The sequence below is a fragment of the Cibotium barometz genome, chromosome 44 (assembly GCF_041138505.1).
Source record: "Cibotium barometz isolate CiBa-2024 chromosome 44, ASM4113850v1, whole genome shotgun sequence".
Lineage (NCBI taxonomy): Eukaryota > Viridiplantae > Streptophyta > Polypodiopsida > Cyatheales > Cibotiaceae > Cibotium > Cibotium barometz.
The window spans coordinates 8,985,867-9,004,857 of NC_141089.1; the positions used below are offsets into that span (position 1 = coordinate 8,985,867).

Sequence of the window (18,991 nt, forward strand, 5' to 3'; positions counted from 1 at the left end):
ATGTGGATGTGTATGTATGGATGTGGATGTGTTTGTGGAAGAATGAATGTGGATGTGTATGTGGAAGAATGGATGTGGATGTGTATGTGGAAGAATGAATGTGGATGTGTATGTGGAAGTATGAATGGGGATGTGTATGTGGAAGAATAAATGTGGATGTGTATGTGGAAGTATGAATGTGGATGTGTATGTGGAAGAATGGATGTGTATATGTATGTGGAAGAATGGATGTGGATGTGTATGAATGGAAGAATGGATGTGTATGTGGAAGAATGGATGAATGGATGTGGATGTGTATATGGAAGATTGAATGTGGATGTGTATGTGGAAGAATGAAGGTGGATGTGTATGTGGAAGAATGGATGTGGATGTGTATGTGTATGTGTGGAAGAATGGATGTGGATATGTATGTATGGATGTGTATGTATGGATGTGGATGTGTATGTGGAAGAATGAATGTGGATGTGTATGTGGAAGTATGAATATGGATGTGTATGTGTGTGTGGAAGTATGAATGTGGATGTGTATAAGGAAGAATGGATGTGGATGTGTATGTATGGATGTGGATGTGTATGTGTATGTGGAAGAATGAATGTGGATATGTATGTGGAAGAATGGATATGGATGTGTATATGAAAGAATGAATGTGGATGTGTATGTGGAAGAATGAATGTGGATGTGTATGTGGAAGTATGGATGTGGATATGTATGTGGAAGAATGGATGTGGATGTGTATGTGGAAGAATGGATATGGATGTGTGAATGGATATGGATGTGTATATGAAAGAATGGATGTGGATTTGTATGTGAAAGGATGTGATATCGATGTCAGTGAATGAATGAGATGTGATGTCATGCGAATCGGATGTAAATGTATGATATGGGATGTGAATGGATGAAATGTGATGTGATGTGAATCGGGATAAGAATGAATGAGATATGTGATGTAAATTGAGACAAATGTGAAATGAATGAGGTGTGATGGGATGTGAATATGGGTTGATGCGAGTGGATGAGATGTGATGAGAATAAATGAGGAAAGATGTGATGAGAGGGAAAATGATATGATTGGATGAGAGTGGGTATACATATGAATTGGATATGGATTAAGTAATGTGGATGCATATGAAACAATGTGAAAGACGAGAGAGTTCATTATAGGAACTGTATTTATGACCTGTTTTTAAATGACTGTTTTATGTCAAAAATGCTCGGGAAGCATTTTGACCGTCTTGTGAATGAGGTCGTAGTGGTGACCTAACTGATAAAGTTACAATAGCTCACGGAGAGTCAACGGACGACATCTCGCGTAGCAAGGTCGGCGGAGGTCTTGACCAACCTCGGTTCGATTTAAATGGTGAGCTTCCAGTACGGTGGATGAGGGACCAAGGAGGCGGCCTATGAGTGAAGCGCTAGGTCACTTGCGAAGGATCCTAGAGGGTGCTGACCATATGGTGCTTGGGCTCTGGGTCGCCAAAGATACCCACACGTGCGTCGGGGAAGATATTGAAACAAGGAGTAAGAGTTGTTTTCTGAAACCGGGCATGGATCTGGTTGATTGACCTTGTTGGTCCATGGCTCTTTTATATGGAGCTGTTGGTTGATCTTGCTGATCTTCAACAGAGATTCCATCTTGATTTTTATAAGTGATTATATTGTCGAGTGCTATGAGCTAGGAACTATCGAAAAGGCCCCTGAGGGACGGGTGGGGGAGCGTTCTGGTTGCCAATGATGCCATAGGTGCATCGATGAAGGAATGATTGGAAATTAGGATTCAACCGGATATTTTGGAGGATTGTGATCAGTGACACTATGGTTTCATTAAATGATTGTTTTAAAGATAACTAAATCTGTGAAAAAGGCAATTTCATATTGGGTGTGTAAGTGGTGTGAGTGGTGTTAAATTTACATGAATATCCGGCTAGGGGACCTGGGAACTCTTTTCCCTGGTACCCGGGACAAAACCTAACCAAATTCCTAATTGGATCCCATCACTACAGTGGTTGGGAGGTTGGCTAACCCATGGGACTGGATGGGGTAGGCTAGACTAATGGATCTGTAAAATGAGACTCAATTCTGTTATAGTACGATAGATAAAGTAAATCCCGGATAGTAATAATTGTTCTATGGAAAAAGAATCAACGGTTGTGCCTCTCGATGGGGAAAAAAGCGTTGGTTTCTATGATCCAAGTGCAAGTTTCTTCCTTGATCTGACCAAGCGACTTACAAGTTCGGTCGGATCAGTTCGGTCAGTAATGACCTTGACTGCGTTAGAGTCAAATATATCTTGGAGGAATCGCCCGTGCTTTTCGAGCGAGGGAAGTTTTTCCGGGTTCAATTTTGGAAGAACCGAGGGATTGGTCTCTTGTCCGGATACCCGTGGGCGAGGGAATATTTTTCGGGTTTGATTTTGGAAGAACCGAGGGATTAGTCTCTTGTCCGGATACCCGTGGGTGAGGCCCTGAGTGAGGGACCGTGCACCGCGGAAGGAGTGCTACTTCCGCTGTGCTAGCACCCCCGAATCCGTTGCGCGAAGGGGGCAGGGATCTTTCATTCATAGCAGTAGAAACTAAAAGGGATCTTGGCAAACCAAAAGCTCTTATTCTCTTGCATCTAAGATTTTGGAACCATAATCCAGAAAGAGCTTATCTTCCCTTCACTTTGATGTATAGGAAGCCTGACTCCCTTTGATTAACTACATCCAATCAAGGTGTATCCAATGACCCAAGAATTTTTCCCATGATTTTTGTTCCTAATTTTCCACATCCATTAGCTTGAGCCTAGACTCCATCCAAATCCCATGGGTCTAGCTGTCCACCCCTCCACTCAAGCAAAGGGGAATCGGTGTCACCACTCACCAACCCATAACTAGCATGCCATTTTTCACTTTCACACACACATGCTACTTTATCATAGTATACAACATACTTTTCTTAAAATAAAAAATATCATTTATACAAGTGAAAGGCATTATTATGCATATCATACTATATTCAATTCCAATTCTTTCCAAAACATGGGCAGCACCACAATAGGTTTACTAATTTACCTACCCATTTTTGGAGTACAAGAAAGCAGATTAGTGAGGTCACAAAATCTCTCCATCGCCACCACCATCATTGCGCCAATCCCGTCCACTCAAAGTCCCATGTCTCCACCTCAAGCCACTAGAAGGACTAGATCATACCAAACCTGACCATTCAGGGATCGCTTCGTTGGCCCTCAATCATGCGTGCCGAGAGCTCACTCCACATCCAACCAAGGAGGGTCACTAACTCAAATGATGTGTCCATGTTAGGCAGCACTTGGATGACTCTCACATGCTGTTAATCAACACAAGCTTGCTTTAGACCTGAAGGACTCATATTTCCATAACATGATTAAAAGCATGGCCATAAGGCTTCCCAATCATTCTTGGTATAATTTTTTCCTTTTTCAAAACAAATAATTCTATGCAAGTACAGTTCTAGATTTCTTTTTATCATGTAAATTTTTCTACCAAGAAAATTTTGCATTACATATCTACCATCTAAATTTTATTGTGTAATCCATACTTATGAGTTTCAAAAGTTTAACTCTAGAGACTTCCATTTTTTGAGATGGTTAGTTTTCAACACAAGGCCTCTACTAACCAATTTCCAAGGCTCCAAGGAAATCATCTTAGCAAGCACGGGAGCATCAGATGTGAGATTTTTTACATCCATGAAATCTATTTCAATATCTTAGGAATTCTCTTGCTTTACTTATTTCTTATTAAGATTAATTAAAGTGTCTTAAATCAACCTGTTCTTTATTCTCTCTGTATTTGGAGATTCTCAAGTTTATTTTTGTTCAAGGAATTTGATTGATCTTTTAAAAGAATCTAAAAATCTTTTTAATAAAAATTGTGAGAAAAGGATTATAGAAGCCTCTTCTACAAATTTGATTCGCCTTAAGCCTTAATTGGGAACCCACGCTTCTTGTCCTTCATAATCCGAGATATAGACTTGCCTCACATAAAACCAACCCTCTTCAACCCATAATGCTTTGGAGAGTTTTAAGGAAGAATGTGTATACTTGGGGAGATGTATTTTCCTATGAATTCTTTACACTAGTTTTTAGAACTAGGTAATCATAGACTTCTTTTTTGAACTCAATTTATAACTTTTTATAAGCAAGAGAAAAGACTAATGAGCTTCCAAAATTTAGACCCTTTTTGATAACTCTATTATTCTTTTTAAACCAATGGTAAGCACATGAAACTTTTTGTATAAAAATTAGATTCTCAAAGCTTTAATAACCAAGGGTTCTTTTTAATCCACATGTGAAAGAAAGTAGCTAGCCTCATTGGCCTAGAAACATGGATGAGCAAAGATTAGAAAAGAAAGAAGACAAACTTGCACGGATGGAGACTACCATCAAGTAGCATGCTCATGCTTGAGCCATGTATGTTGGAGCCCAAAAGACATATGTATGGTTGCAAAACTACCCCCAATGGCCTCAAAGAAAGCGATATCATGTATTCCATAATGGCATATGCACTTCATGAAGCTTTCACGCATTACACATCCAAAACCAAAAGGTATAGGGCTATTCGAATAGTGATTTTCAGAAATTCCAGCAACCCATAATCACTATTTTAATGCACTGATTGACTCCTCAAAGGTATCCAAAGGATAACTCATCAAAATCTTTGACCTCTTGGATTGAAAGGCAAACCGAGAGACCAACAATCAAACCTCCTAGCCACCTAGATCAAAAGGATAGCTACTATAATCTCCAGCCATATAATTTGGCTACCACATATACCGGGGTCAAAAGAAAATCATATCGGTATATCCATCAATCTGAAACATAAATCCAATACAACATGTGAAAGAGTACCTCCATCATCCAAGGTAAATACACCAAAACCATGGTGTACCACATAGTCATGCACCATACATCTCACATGACAAGTGATGCATCCAAAAACGAATGCCCCTAACTCATAAACCATAGAATCACTTTGGCATCTACAAAGCTTGAAGGTACACCCGTCATAGCTATCTTCTGTATGAGCATAAGCATCATTCTCAAAATCCACATGATCATACATCATCGTCGACATGTATAGCATGTGTAAGATCCCCATGCTAGCCAAAATCACCAAAAGTAGGATATGTCTCCTCAAGGCTATCAAAATTTCTATGAACATAATGTGTACCATCCACATGTGCATGATCACCAACACGTGTGTAAACAATCTCATCATGAGAAAATCCTCCCTTATATACATCATGATCCACATCCTCCCTTATATACATCATGATCCACATCCTCTAAGCCCTCATAGTCAAATAATAGACAATCATATGTCTTCCAAGCCAAACTTGAAAATGGATCATACAATGCATTCTCATGAACCTTCCACACACGAGCCACTCAATGTGTCACCCAATACATAATCATCCAAATCATGGATCATCATGTGTGTCACTAGGAAAATGAGTCATCATCCCTTTCAACAACAACAAATAGGTACTCATCCAAAACATCATCAATGACCATGTCCTCATGATCTCATGGCATCATATCATGAGCTGAAAATTTCTCAATCAAAGCACTTATGAAAGCTATCCAATCATAACCCTTTTCAACTTGTGTATCCCCTTTGACCATGGATGCATTGGTGACTTGCCGAGAAATATCCGACAGCAATTATCTTCAACTACTTGCTGTTCAAAAATTAAAGCAAGCATCTCCTCCAATACAACACCCATAATGTGTGCATAAAGGCCCACATAGTCATATGGAGATCCTCTATTGCTTTTGGCAAAGCCCAAATATAGCTGTTTCTACCTGTTTTGGCCTAGAGAGAGAAAATGTTCTAGAGAGGTGTTATTCAAATTTTGAATATTTTTGGATGAAAAATATATATCTTCTTATTAAAATAAGTTCCCCCGAAACAAAAGTTCAAAAAGATTTTCAGAAGGTGCATTAGAAATCAAGTATAATCTATTCAAGAGGCCTTATCCTAGGGGTCCAGATTTTTTGAAAATTTTAAATTAAGGTTTTGAGGAGCCAATCAGATTCATCCAAATGTGTGGAGAAGATAAATAGAAGAAATTAAGAAAATCCCCCCAAAAATGAGTAAATACTCACATAAGATGAAGAGTGGCCTAAGGACCAAAGGAAATACCAAAAAAATAAATTTTTGACACCTCACAATGGGAATTCCCCCCTCATGAAGGAGACACCTATTTCACATGTGTGGTGGAGTTTTAAATTATCAAAAATTGAGATATTTCATCTCTCCTCTCTCCTAATTCAAGTCTAGTTCCAAAAAGTAAGCTTAACTGACCTAAAAATGGTCAAAATTTGACCAAACTGATCTGGAAAATTCTAGAATCAGTTTGCTTGGTTAGGAGCTCACTTTTTCCTATAAATAGAAGCCTCCCCCTTTGTTGAAGCTTAATAGTGTTTTATGCACTATTACTCTACTCCTCCCAAGAGCCAAGAACTGTGAATTTCTTAATAATTCACTAGTTTTTGACCATTCCCTCTTCTAAAGATTTGGTGGCCACTCTTGTTGCAAACAAGAGTAGATCCCTCAAACCATTAAGCCAAAGGAAAGCTTCCACAATTCATGTAAGTTAGAAATCTTATATTTTTCTTACTCTTTTAATGGTTTTTTAATTTTTGTTTTGTTGAAATGATAAATCGATGCTATGCCTTGTTGGAAAGGCTTTCCCCCTCTCTCGTTCTTAAAATCAACCCTTATTTATCCTAGTTAAGTGATCTAATAGTTGGAATTAAACTTTTCATATTATTTCATAAAAAAGAATAATCCCTATCGTTTATGTATTCTAAAAGTGTCATTTTCATTCTATGCATAATGCATAGTAGAAATATATTTATTCTAAAAGTGTTATTTCCATTAGATTTAAATTCTATGCATAGAAAGATGCATATTGGTTATTTTTTTATTATTATAAAAGAGTGATTTTCATTATATATAAATTCTATGCATAGAAAGATGCATATTGGTTTTTTTTTTCTTTATAAAAGAGTGATTTTCATTAGATATAAATTCTATGCATATAAAGATGCATATTGGTTAGTTTGTTTTATTATAAAAGAGTGCTTTTCATTAGATATAAATTCTATGCATAGAAAGATGCATATTGGTTTTTTTTATATAAAAGAGTGATTTTCATTAGACACAAATTCTATGAATAGAAAGATGCATATTGGTTATTTTTTATTATTATAAAAGAGTGATTTTCATTAGATATAAATACTATGCATAGAAAGATGCATATTGGTTATTTGTTTTTATTATAAAAGAGTGATTTTTATTAGATATAAATTCTATGCATAGAAAGATGCATATTGGTTAAAAAAAATTATTACAAAAGTGTTAGATGCATAAAAGAATATTTTTTTTATTATAAAGTGTTACTTTCATCAATATTGATTTTTAAGCATAAAAGAATTTTTTTTATTATAAAAGTGTTACTTTCATCAATATTGATTTTTATGCATATAAATAGATGCATAAAAGAATATTTTTTATTATAAAAGTGTTACTTTCATCAAAATAGATTTTTATGCATAAATAGAGGCATAAAAGATTTTTTTTTATTATAAAAGTGTTACTTTCATCAATATTGATTTTTATGCATAAACAGATGCATATAAAAGAATATATTTTTTTATTATAAAAGTGTTACTTTCATCAATATTGATTTTTATGCATAAATAGATGCATAAAAGAATATTTTTTATTATAAAAGTATTACTTTCATCAAAATGGATTTTTATGCATAAATAGAGGCATAAAAGAATATCTTTTATTATAAAAGTATTACTTTCATCAATATTGATTTTTATGCATAAATAGATGCATAAAAGAATATTTTTTATTATAAAAGTGTTACTTTCATCAAAATGGATTTTTATGCATAAATAGATGCATAAAAGAATATTTTTTATTATAAAAGTGTTACTTTCATCAAAATGTATGTTTATGCATAAATAGATGCATAAAAGAATTTTTATATCAAAACAAGAGTTCTCTTTAATCCTTTGTTTAAATCCCATGAATATTGGTAAATGAATAAGTAAATACTCTGTGAAAGAAAATTATACCGTTTCATATTCTCTAGGATGGTAATGAGAAAATTCAGAAAAACTATCGTAGTCAGAATTTTAGATAAATGATTAATTTATTCTTCATAGGAATTCGTGTTTAGTTTTGAATTCAGTAAAATAGTAATTGAAATATTACCCTTCGATAAAGATATTTTAGAGAGAACCTTTCCAGTCTAAAAACTTGAATCAGACTATGACCAAAACATAAATCCTTCGTCAGTTTTAAGAATAGATGATGTGACCAGTTCAGTAATCTACACTCAAATCACCTACCAAACCTGAAACTAAGTTGAGATCTTTGATTTTTGATCAGAGGATCAAGATTACAAAATTCGAGGAATTCTGCTTGGGAATCCAAACCTGTGATCTAGAAGTCTTGGGATACGGAATTAAGATATATCCATTGTATTCAAAAGAAAATCAAAACTGAAAACTTGCATAGAAACCCTGTTTTCTTAAAGGACTGTCGTACGCCAAAATGCTGGAGGGAGCATTTGGTATATATGTTTTTTCTAAGGAAAGTTTAATTGCAACAGCCTAGCGAGGAGTGTTCAAAGGGCGGGTCACGCGCGGCAAAAACCTGCCCAGGTCTTGACCAGCCTGGGTATGGTGTAAAATGGTGTGCTTCCGGTACGATGGGCGAGGGCCGACGAAGCGGCCCCTGAGTGAAGTGCCAGGACACCTAAGGAGGATCCTGGAGGGTTCTGACCAGGCGATGTACGGGCTCGCGGTGCTTAGGACACCCATGCGTATGTCATGAAAGATGTATATATGAATGATGACGAGAAAATTATTGTAATATGTTACTAGATCTCATTGTTGACCTGCTGGTCTCAACGGAGAGTCCAGAGTGATAGTGTTTTGTGAGAAACAAGGATTGAATGGAAATTTTGAGTTATGACATCTGTAACCAGTAATTGTTTGTCAATGGATTGTTTTATAAATTAAAGTTTAAAGAGGAGTGTGGGAGTATCTGTATTCTAAAGCAGAAGTTAAGAAAGGCTTTCAATTATGGGTGGTGAGTACTTGTCTAGTTCTACTATTCCAGTGGTTGGGCTACCCATGGGCCGGATGGGGTCAGTAGAGTTTTAATAATAAAATTGATTAATAAGAATACACTTAGAACTCAAGTAGTTAATTAGAATCGTGAAGACTTCCCTAAAGAATAAATCAATGGCTGTGCCTAATTCAATTAAGAAAAAAGCGTTGATTCCTTCAAAGTTAAGTCTGTAATAGTTTCCCTTCTATCTAGTTTTATCAGATGAAGGTAGTTCAGTATCTTGACCTCATTTAAGAAAATAAAAATGGTGGAATCATCCCCGCTTTCCGGGGGCATGGGAAATTTTTTCGGTTTCGGTTTTCGAAATGACCACCAGCTTAGTCTCGTGCTCGGACATTCGAGGGCGAGGCCTCGAGTGTGAAACCCTGCCCCCCGCAAGAGGAAGCTACTTCCGCTACTACCATCCGGGAATCCGGTGCGCATAGGGGGCAGTGGGATCTCACAGGAACCATACATAGGCATACTTGACCCATATGCATCAACTAAGCATCAACTTGATATATAGGCATACCAAATAAATTTGCCCCACCTTGTTGCATTGGCATCCCTAACACACTTGTCCCATATGCACCACTTTGATGCATAGGAACACCAAGAAAATAAGTTCCACCTTGTTGCAATGACTATGGCGGTAAGTTTCCCTTTGACTATGGCGGTACGTTCCCCTTTCCAAGCATAGAACTTTGATCCTGATCTCCTTGTTGCAAGTGAGCTTGAGAGATAAATGTTGTGTTTGAATGAGTAGCGCTAACAAAGGGTTCACATGCTTGTGGTTTGTCAACCATGGTTTGAAATCGTTGGTCCCTTCTAACAAAGGAACTTTGCATTGAGATTGTCAAAGTGCTCAATTCTCCATTATCGTTATACATCGGCATTGCATTGCTCCTTGTTGACATTGCAGCCAAATTCTCATAGTTCTCTTCAACACCATTCTCATCAAATTGTCACTTGCGTTATTTCCCTCACCAGTGCCAAGTTGGAACTCTTCTTCACTTCCCTATTGACCCAATCCTCATTGCCATACATGGCCTCATAAGAAGAATAACGACTACCACGATCATCATAGGCATAGGCATCTTAGTCGTCATAGGCACAATCATCATAGGCACACGCATCACAGTCCTCATCATAGGCATAGGCATCTTAGTCGTCATAGGCACACGCATCACAGTCCTCATCGTAGGCGCGATCGCCATAGGCATAGGCATCACGATCATCATTGGCATATGCATTGCCCAAACCATCCCAATATCCTTGAGGATCATTAGTATAGACCGCCTCTTCTGCATCACCCCCTACATATGTGGGATCTTCAAGGCTATGACTCCACTCATTGAAGGTATGATTCTCAATGTAACCTTCTTCAAGGCTATGACTCCACTCATTGAAGGTATGATTCTCAATGTAGCCTTCTTCTTCATTGGTGTAAATCCCATTATCACTCTATCAGTGCTATAGCCATCTGTTGTGGCTCACCCCCCTAACCCTCCTTGAAACACATCCAATAAGAGATTACCTGGTGAACTACAACTTTCGTGAGGATCTTTCCAATGGCTGAGCTCATAACCCTTGAGGTCTCCAAGCTCTACAACTCCTTGAGAAGCAATTCCACTGCACCTCCCGCGAGCGTTGTCACACCGCCACGTTGCACTATGGGTACTCGTCCCTCCTCTCACATCACATCACTTACACACACTCACTAGCATACATATTAGAGAGAGATTAGCAAGAGGATTAGCAAGAGCAAGACTCTATTCCACAATGGGAGAGTATTATGAGAGAAATTCACTTATATACATGGCCATAAGTGTTCACACTCACTTAAACTATGGCCAGCCGGGCACTTTAGGCTCATAAGAGGTCTAATGCTATTACAATGACTACTCTCATAATATATCCATGAAGTACATCACTTGGGACTTCATCCTACATGCTACCACATGCTTTTGAAGTGGGAATCGCCTTAACTATTCCATCGGACCATTACGGGCGCCCGTCCAAATTGTAGATTTGGACACCATTGCTTCATATCTTGAATGTATGATCCTTTGGTGTATCTACCTTGACTCCTTGATGTAAGATAATGGTGGTAGCTCTTGTTAACCCTAGGAATGGGTTAAAATTCTCCCCTGCTTGATGGTGATTACGTCCTTGTGATCGTGTTGGAGACCTTTGTGTGGGAAGAATGGACAAGCTTTGCCGATGGCTTTGATATTAAGTAACGTTTAATGGTCTTTGTTCCTCCAGAAGGAGTAAGAAAAACTAGTTCGTGATTAAAAAGGTTAGTAGTTTATTGGGAATTCCTAGCAGGGTGAGGGGGTGGGGTTTTTTGTTGCAAGTGATTGCATTTTTATATTTTTGTGAACTTTTTTTTTGGCTCACTTGTTTTTGGAAATCATAAGCAAGGTTACATGTGATTTGTGTTAGTGGAGACACTAAGAGATATTAATAATGGGAGATAAGAGAGCGAAGGATCTGGAGGAATGTAGACATTATCATTAGAACAAGATGGTGATTCTCACTTCCTCATTTGATTCATTGAAGCGACATTCATCGTTTGAAGAAATTAGCCTTCGATGATGTCCCTCTGTGTGGCAGGATTCTTGTCAAATGTTGTTGAGTGTAGGACATATTCCCGCATGCTTCTTCCTATGTTCTTTTTATGCTTTTATGTATATTAAAGTGCTCTTAATGAAGCAGATATACATGAAGTAGAAGAATTGAGTCAAATAGACTCTTATTAAGATGATGCTTTTTGTCAAAGTAGCCACTTGTTGGTGAGGATTTAAAGAATTACATCGACTTGCGAGGCTAAGATATCTCACTAAGGATTGGAGATCATTTATTTGTGACAATGATAACGCCATTTGGAAGTTTGTAATTTGAAAGAAAATTCCAGGTGACGGGTTGTACCATTGACCAGGCTTTAGCCCACTATGGCCCCCTTATCCAGAGATGTACTTGGAAAGTTGTTAATGGTGAAGCTTTGGTACAAATGTCCTCTAGTGCATGAGTATGGATATGTACTCATGGAGTAGTTTCTACATTAACTTAGCCAAAAGTATAGTAAGCTATAAGCTTAACCAAATATAAGGGCTATTTTGAAGATCCTTGGGAGTTTCTTGTGATATTCTACCTCTATTCTACCACTTCTAGGTAGGCCCTATATGTAACTCCCTTGTGTTTGTGATTTTTTTTTTTGCTACCACCTTGCTAGCAACAAGTTCTTGTGGCTACTCTCCTTTTCAAGAGAATAGGTTCTTATGTCTTCCGTGTAGCTTCTTCACTTATGCTTCACATTGAGAGGAGTGAAAAGAGCATTGTGAGTTTGTCTTTGATGCGCTCATAAGTCTCCGTTCAGACGTGGGAATTGATTCTTGAATTTTTAGCTCAAATGTTATCGAGGTGGTAGATAAGACTACTGGTTGGTTACCATTGAGGTTGCTTGAACACACAAGCTCTTGTGTAGGTGCTAAATGCACGAGAGTGGTTGAGTGACTTGCTTGGTGTTGCTTGGGTTTCCATTCTTGTTGTCGAGCTTTAGGTGAAGCTGCTGGGGTTAAATTCAATAGCGAGGATGTCTTCACTTTGTTTAATTTTGGCAACCATATGATGGGATTACCATCATAGTATCCTTGTTGTTGAATCATGTGCACAAGCACCCACCTTTGATGAACATTATAAATTGATCATCATAGTATCCTTGCTGTTGAATCACGTGCACAAGTATCCACCTTTGATGAACATTAAAAAAAACCTCTGGAAAAAACCCATGTTTGGAGGCTTGTATCTCCTAAACTGTGAATCCGATGAGGGCGCTCTAGTGCTCATCGGAAAGCCGAAATCGAGCTCTTTAAATTTGGTCTTGGCCGTCCGAAGTCAAAATCGATTGTTTTGGCCTCTGACTAGTAGCCTCAAAATTTGACTCGGAGAGGCAAAAAATAGTCAAAGCACAAACTCGCAACAAAAAACAACGCGAAAATGACTTTGAACCATATTCAAGCTACTTTTTGAGGGTCTAAATGACAAAATTACGAACGACTCAGAGAGACAACCTTTTGTGCTAGTGAAAGTGGTATTTGCACTTCTTTTCTGTAAAAGGTTTTTACAAGGCTAGGTGTTCCTTTCATACTATTGTTACATGTTAACCTTATGTGCTAGTGAAGTGGTCTGTCTTTGCACTATTTATATGTGTGGTGTTAAACTTCGTAGATTCAATTTCTATTTGTGACACTTTTGAGTCTAAAAGCACACTAGTGGAATCATCTAGCATATATGGAATGAAAAAAAACGAGGTCATATAAAAAAGAAAGACAGACAAACCCCACTTCTTCTTTTCTTTTTTTTTTTAAGGTGAAAAAAAAGAGAGCTTCCTTGGAAGAAGAAGAACCCCTTCTATAGGATATGAAAAATTACATGCATGTCTGCCCATTTATGAGGTGAGCGGACATTCCACTCACTACACAAACAAGCTTAAGTAATCTAAGGCGCCACACCTGCTCTATGTAGATGATTGATGCGACTGTCGTTCTTTTAATCCTAAGAGCTTAGAGAAGAACATTAACGTCATTGCAATTTGCACATAAAATTGCTTTGCTCTTTCGCCCTTGTCTGGTATTCTCCTCTGACATAACTAATCATCTTGCTTATGATCGTTTCAAAAGTTTGCACATCACATTACTTGTTAGATCTGTCTCTATAAAAGAGAGGATAATAAAATGAGTATGTGAACATCGTAGCCCAGCCTGCACACACACTGAAAGAGCCCAACACACACACACACAGAAACAGCTTGTCTTAGAATGCACGAGACACACACACAGAGAGAGGGAGAGAGATGATGATTGTATTAACACCCATAAAGGCCAGAGTGTGTGTGCGCGTGCGTGCGTGCATGTGTGAGAGGGGGAGAAAGAGGTGCCTTCCAGATCCAGTTCATTGAGACATTTCAGTGAGTATTAACTCTGTACTTTTGCCTTATCTTTCATTAATCCAGCCAGCTGCAACACATCATTATATCTCGTATAATATATATATAATGAACATTCTTTCGAAGCTGCAAGGACTAAAACTGATGGTAGCCATTTCCCCTCTATATGAATAGACTGGATAACCCCTCCTTTGCTTTCCCCCCCCCCAAAAAAGTGATGGACTAGTAAGAATCATGGCATGCTTTTCCAATGCGATCCCTTGCCTCTGTTGCTTTGATTGTCGATTCCCATTCTTATGTTGAAATAGTGTCTGATCCAACAACCATGCTGGTATTTCTGGAATCTAAATCTAAAATCTTAAGAAAAATCTGGACAAAAAGGTCCTCTTCATACAAACTTTGATGATGATTTGAAACAAACGGAGCATAGGAAGGGAAAGGACAGTGCCTCAAATAGCAGAAGAATATTTACCAAGTTGGTAATATAAATCAAGTAGCAGTGAGATGTGGGTTCCACTGCAAAGAAAATAATCTCCAGATGTGGGATACTAGAGTGTAATGGATTGAGAATGAAACTACACCCACTTAGGCATGCCTTGTTGCACCAATCAACTTATTGTGTTTGAAGGTCAGAGGCAGCCGCCAATGTTAAATGGTGACTCCAGCTGGGTATCCAAAACCAGGCAGCTGGGCATCTAGATTCCACACCAAGCTAGCTCCATACCCCGACCCAGTTTCTTGACAAAGAAAATCTGGGCTTCAAGACATTCAACCCAGGAGCTTTTAGCATTTGAATGTTGTCCATAAAACAAACTGACAATGCCTTCCTGACCACTTTCTTGAATAGATAGGACATGGGTTAAGGGTTAGGTAACTGATCGCCTTTAGCAAAACTGTGCATCTGCATGCTCAATATCTGCTAATTTAGTACTATCCTTTGCTGGCTAACCTCTTCAAATCCCTAAAAAGCAAGCTCATTTTTCTTGTCAAACAATGAAGACAAAAGTTACCTCACATTCAAGTGTTGACCCCAAAGACAAAACCATTACTAAACCATGGAAGGTTGCTCGATGGGATCTGGTTTCTCACGGGTGAACGGAATGGGTTTGGAGTAACGGGGTGGCTAATATGCAGACCTGCTGCACGAAGAACCTGTTTGGCATTAGCACAGCAAGGCTCCGAATAATCTGTGAAAAACGCCGGTGCATTCCCTGCTTTGATAGCTTCAAGAGCTCCCAACCACGATTCATAGGTCTCTAGGCCTGAATTCAGAGCCACCACTACATGTGGAGAAGGTAAGGCATTTATCTCATCCTGATACATTCCCTTCACAAAAGTGATTTTCAATTTCCGTCCAAGTGAAGCGGCAGCTCTGGAAAGGGAATTGGGTACTTCTGGACCAATCATCATGATGTGCAAGTTCCCAGACCTGCCCAGCAAGTGTGCCAGCTCTGAAAAGGCTGGAATCCAATCAAGCTCCCCCTCAGGGCCGAGATAGTGTACTACAACCTCTCTGCCCTTGGCTAGGTAGGTTTTAGTGGCAGCATTGAGCGACGTGACAATGTGATACACTGACAAGGGAAAAGAAAGCAATGTTGCCACGGGGCTAGACATTGGGAGGTCTCTTAGATTGTAGTATTCGGCCCAGCCCGACAAGAGTACCATGCTGGTATTTTCACCTGCACCAAGGTGATCTAGCAGCGGTGCATCAGGGGGATACAATCCTTTTTCCAGCCCCCATGCACCTGCCATGCCGTTCCCAGTTGAGGGTGGGGGTAATAATCCAAAAGGGAGTTCAGTGAAACATCCACACAACCTTCTCCACATGCCTTTACCATGCGGCCCCGCTGATTCTAGCCATTTGCAAGGTTGCTCCATCAAGCAAGGGAAATCAAAGATCTTGAGTTCCAACTCCTCCTCCCTCTCCATCATTGCCTTGTAGAGCTCACAGCTCCCTTTATGCTGCTCCTTCCAATGTTGTTTCTGACATGCATGCCCACAGTATATCACTGCTTTGCATCTGCTGCAACGTGGCGCCACTTCTGCGGAAACCTCTTTGTTGCACATGGCACATTGCCGAGACACAGTCCACCCATTCCAATCAGTAGTTGTCTCTAGCTGATCTGTTCCTTTGGAAGGTGACATGCTCTGCTCTTCATGATTCTCACGAGGTGGATGCATTATTTTCACAGACGTGACCTCCCAGAACTTCGCGTCCTCAGCGGGCCATTGGACATCCACACCCTGGGAGAGATCCTCGAACATGGTATGAGGGCTGCGCACCCCTTTGGCTTCTAGCTGCCGCAGTGAAGGATGCACCTGGGTGATGGCTTTGACACAGGCATAGAGCCATCTGAGCTCATCAAGAGAAGGAGAATTAGAAGACAGAGTGGCATCAGAGAGGCTCCCATTGGTGCTAGTAGATGGGTAAATGATGTCAATGTATGGGAAGGCTTTGGGGCCAGCAACTTCAACGCCGAGGGTTTTGATCATCTTCTTATGGGCGAGAGGGAGGTGGGATTCAGGGGTGAAAGTGAGTCTGAGGAGGCCAGCAAGGGGAATAGGTTTCAAGTTGGGAAGGGTACAGGAGAGAGATGATGGGAGGCAAGAGAGGGCATCATGGTGTGATCTGTAAAGAAAGAGGGCAGGGCCACCAGTGGAGTTTCCAACAAACTGGACACAGGAGAAGAAGGGCTTGGAGCCATGGACATGCACTCCAAAGAGATGGTGGGGGCGGAGTCTTTGCCATGGATTGGAAAGATAGAGGGCAGAGCAAGCTCTGAAGATGGCTTTCACGAAGGCAGTGGAGACCCCATCAATCTTCGTAAGATGGCAATTGGGGGAAAGAGGGGGGAAGGAAGCTATGGCGGATCGACCGCTACCTGCGTAGGTCCCGAATTGCTGCTGGAAATTGCCAAACAGCTCTCTGAGGTGCACATCCATGGCCACAGAGGAAAGGAAAGACCCAAGATAGCTGCAAGCATGGAAAAAAGGAGGGAAAAAAGAGATGCAAAGTGTCAAAGAACATGACAAAACAGACTTTTGTGTGAGAGAGATGAGCAACCGACCTGGTACTGTACTTGAAGACCCAATTGCTTGAAGAAGCGCCCACTGCTGTTTTTGGAAACCCTATTTCTTGAAGAGGCGCCCACTTCGTGAAAAACCTGGATTCGAGAACCCAATTGCTTGAGGAAGCGCCCACCTGGCGACAAATCTGGATTTGAGGACCCAATTGCTTCGTGCAGGAGAGGCGCTGGAGACCCAAATGCTTGAAGAAACGCCCAACTGGACAGAACTTGAGAGACCAATAGCTTGAGGAAGCCTTTGGCTCTCACCTGCAAACAAGCTTTGACACTCCGTTTTAGGATTTCACTCCCGCCATTGATGTAAACCCCCTTTCCCTCGGTCGTTATATAACAGTGCGTCAAAAACACCCGCCATTACCCTGGTTTTTTTCCCCTGGTGAAATAGCCATTTGTCAAACCTTCATTTCGAATTTAAGAGATTATTTATTGTCATTTCCAATTAAAGAGGAAAAAAAATCCCCAAATTTTGAAGGTTCTTGAAAGCTGCCTGAACCCCCCTTTTCTTTGCTTGGACACGGTGTAGGCTTACCACAACAATTCTGTCGTTTTTGGCTTTTCTTGAAAATAAAAAACCTAAAATAGGTCAATATAATTCTTTCTATGGGTAGCCTTTTTTAAAAGATCCAAACAAAAGAAAGGCCAAAGCTCAAAGATTTTTTACTTTTTTTTATTTTTAAAAGTTGGACGATTTTTATTACATGAGGGTCCCGCATACCCTTTTAAAGGCATTTTCCTTCTACTTTGCATAGCTATATTTTACCATGGAACCATAATAATAATATCACAATGATATAATACTCTAAGGTACCATGGGATCACAAGTGAAGCGAAGTACAAACCTACAAACACCTTACACACTTAGCAAAGAAACCACATGGAGGAAAAGAACAAGGGCCCAGTGTCAAGATCATGCCTTCTTTCATTATTTACTATGTTGAGGTAATGAGTTGAAAAAGGTTGTTATCAATCAAGTCGCAAAAGCCTGTGCTAGCACTTGCCCAAAGGCCAAATCCTAAGGGGGTTTATGCATCTACAACAAAAATACTCGAGCTCTTAGCAAAAAACTCAGGTAGATGCGAAGATGGATGGGATATATATAGACATAGACTTAACTATCCTCAAGCATGGGTGGGGAAATCTCTCATAAATTTTGCGATTATGTAGGAAAAACAACAAAAATAAAAGGGAGTGAGTCGAAGATGTGTAAAATATATGCAACGAAATACTCGGGCTCTAAACAAAAGACTTAAGTGCGTGGGAAGATGGACGAGGGAGACTTACACATCCATGAGGAAAGGTCAACTCACACTTTTTTAGATTCTACATTAAAAAATAACAAAGGAAGGGGAGTAAGCATGAGATGTATAAACCCATTAAAGGTGAATTCCCAACAAAATTAACTCATGCAAAGCATCCACCCTATGTCATTATGCTAGTGGGGGTTGTAATATTCTTTTGAGCTCCATTATGTGTGCCCAAACTAATAAAAGAGGAAATCTTTGTTTTATTAGACCTTGGGAATTATAATATTGATATTGTAGCCCGCATGAAGAAAAGAAACCAAATTATCTGGTAAAAAACAACGCAAGCGTATGCAAAAGTAAAGCAACCACCACTAAAAAAATTAAAGCTTTAAAAAAGTAAGAAGCAATGAAAAAATAGTGCAATATTCATTGATTATCTATCCATTGATAGGCTCCACATACTCCTCAATCACGATAAATCACATCCGCAATCCACTTTTCTAAAGAAATAAAGTTGAAGAAAGAGAAGAAGAAAGAATAACATCTTATATATTTC

At 39.3% G+C, this 18,991-nt stretch overlaps 1 protein-coding gene across 2 annotated transcripts; it reads right to left on the bottom strand.

Annotated features, from left to right (window-relative positions):
* Positions 1-14,369: 14,369 nt before the first annotated feature.
* On the bottom strand, positions 14,370-17,577 carry LOC147612926 (uncharacterized). 2 transcript variants are annotated; one of them, XM_086782193.1, is made up of 3 exons: positions 17,174-17,577; positions 15,116-17,079; positions 14,370-15,006 (listed from the first exon to the last, which is right to left on the bottom strand). In XM_086782193.1, the coding sequence occupies exon 2, from the start codon at positions 17,046-17,048 to the stop codon at positions 15,123-15,125; it is 1,926 nt and encodes a 641-aa protein (XP_086638319.1). In that variant the 5' UTR covers positions 17,049-17,079; positions 17,174-17,577; the 3' UTR covers positions 14,370-15,006; positions 15,116-15,122. The 2 variants fall into 2 exon arrangements, with proteins under 2 accessions (XP_086638319.1, XP_086638318.1); XM_086782192.1 differs by having other exon boundaries at positions 14,370-17,079.
* Between the last annotated feature and the right edge of the window lie 1,414 nt (positions 17,578-18,991).

Bases quoted from the DNA above. Each gene is read 5' to 3' on its own strand.
- LOC147612926 (XM_086782193.1), bottom strand. From the start codon at position 17,048: ATGGATGTGCACCTCAGAGAGCTGTTTGGCAATTTCCAGCAGCAATTC.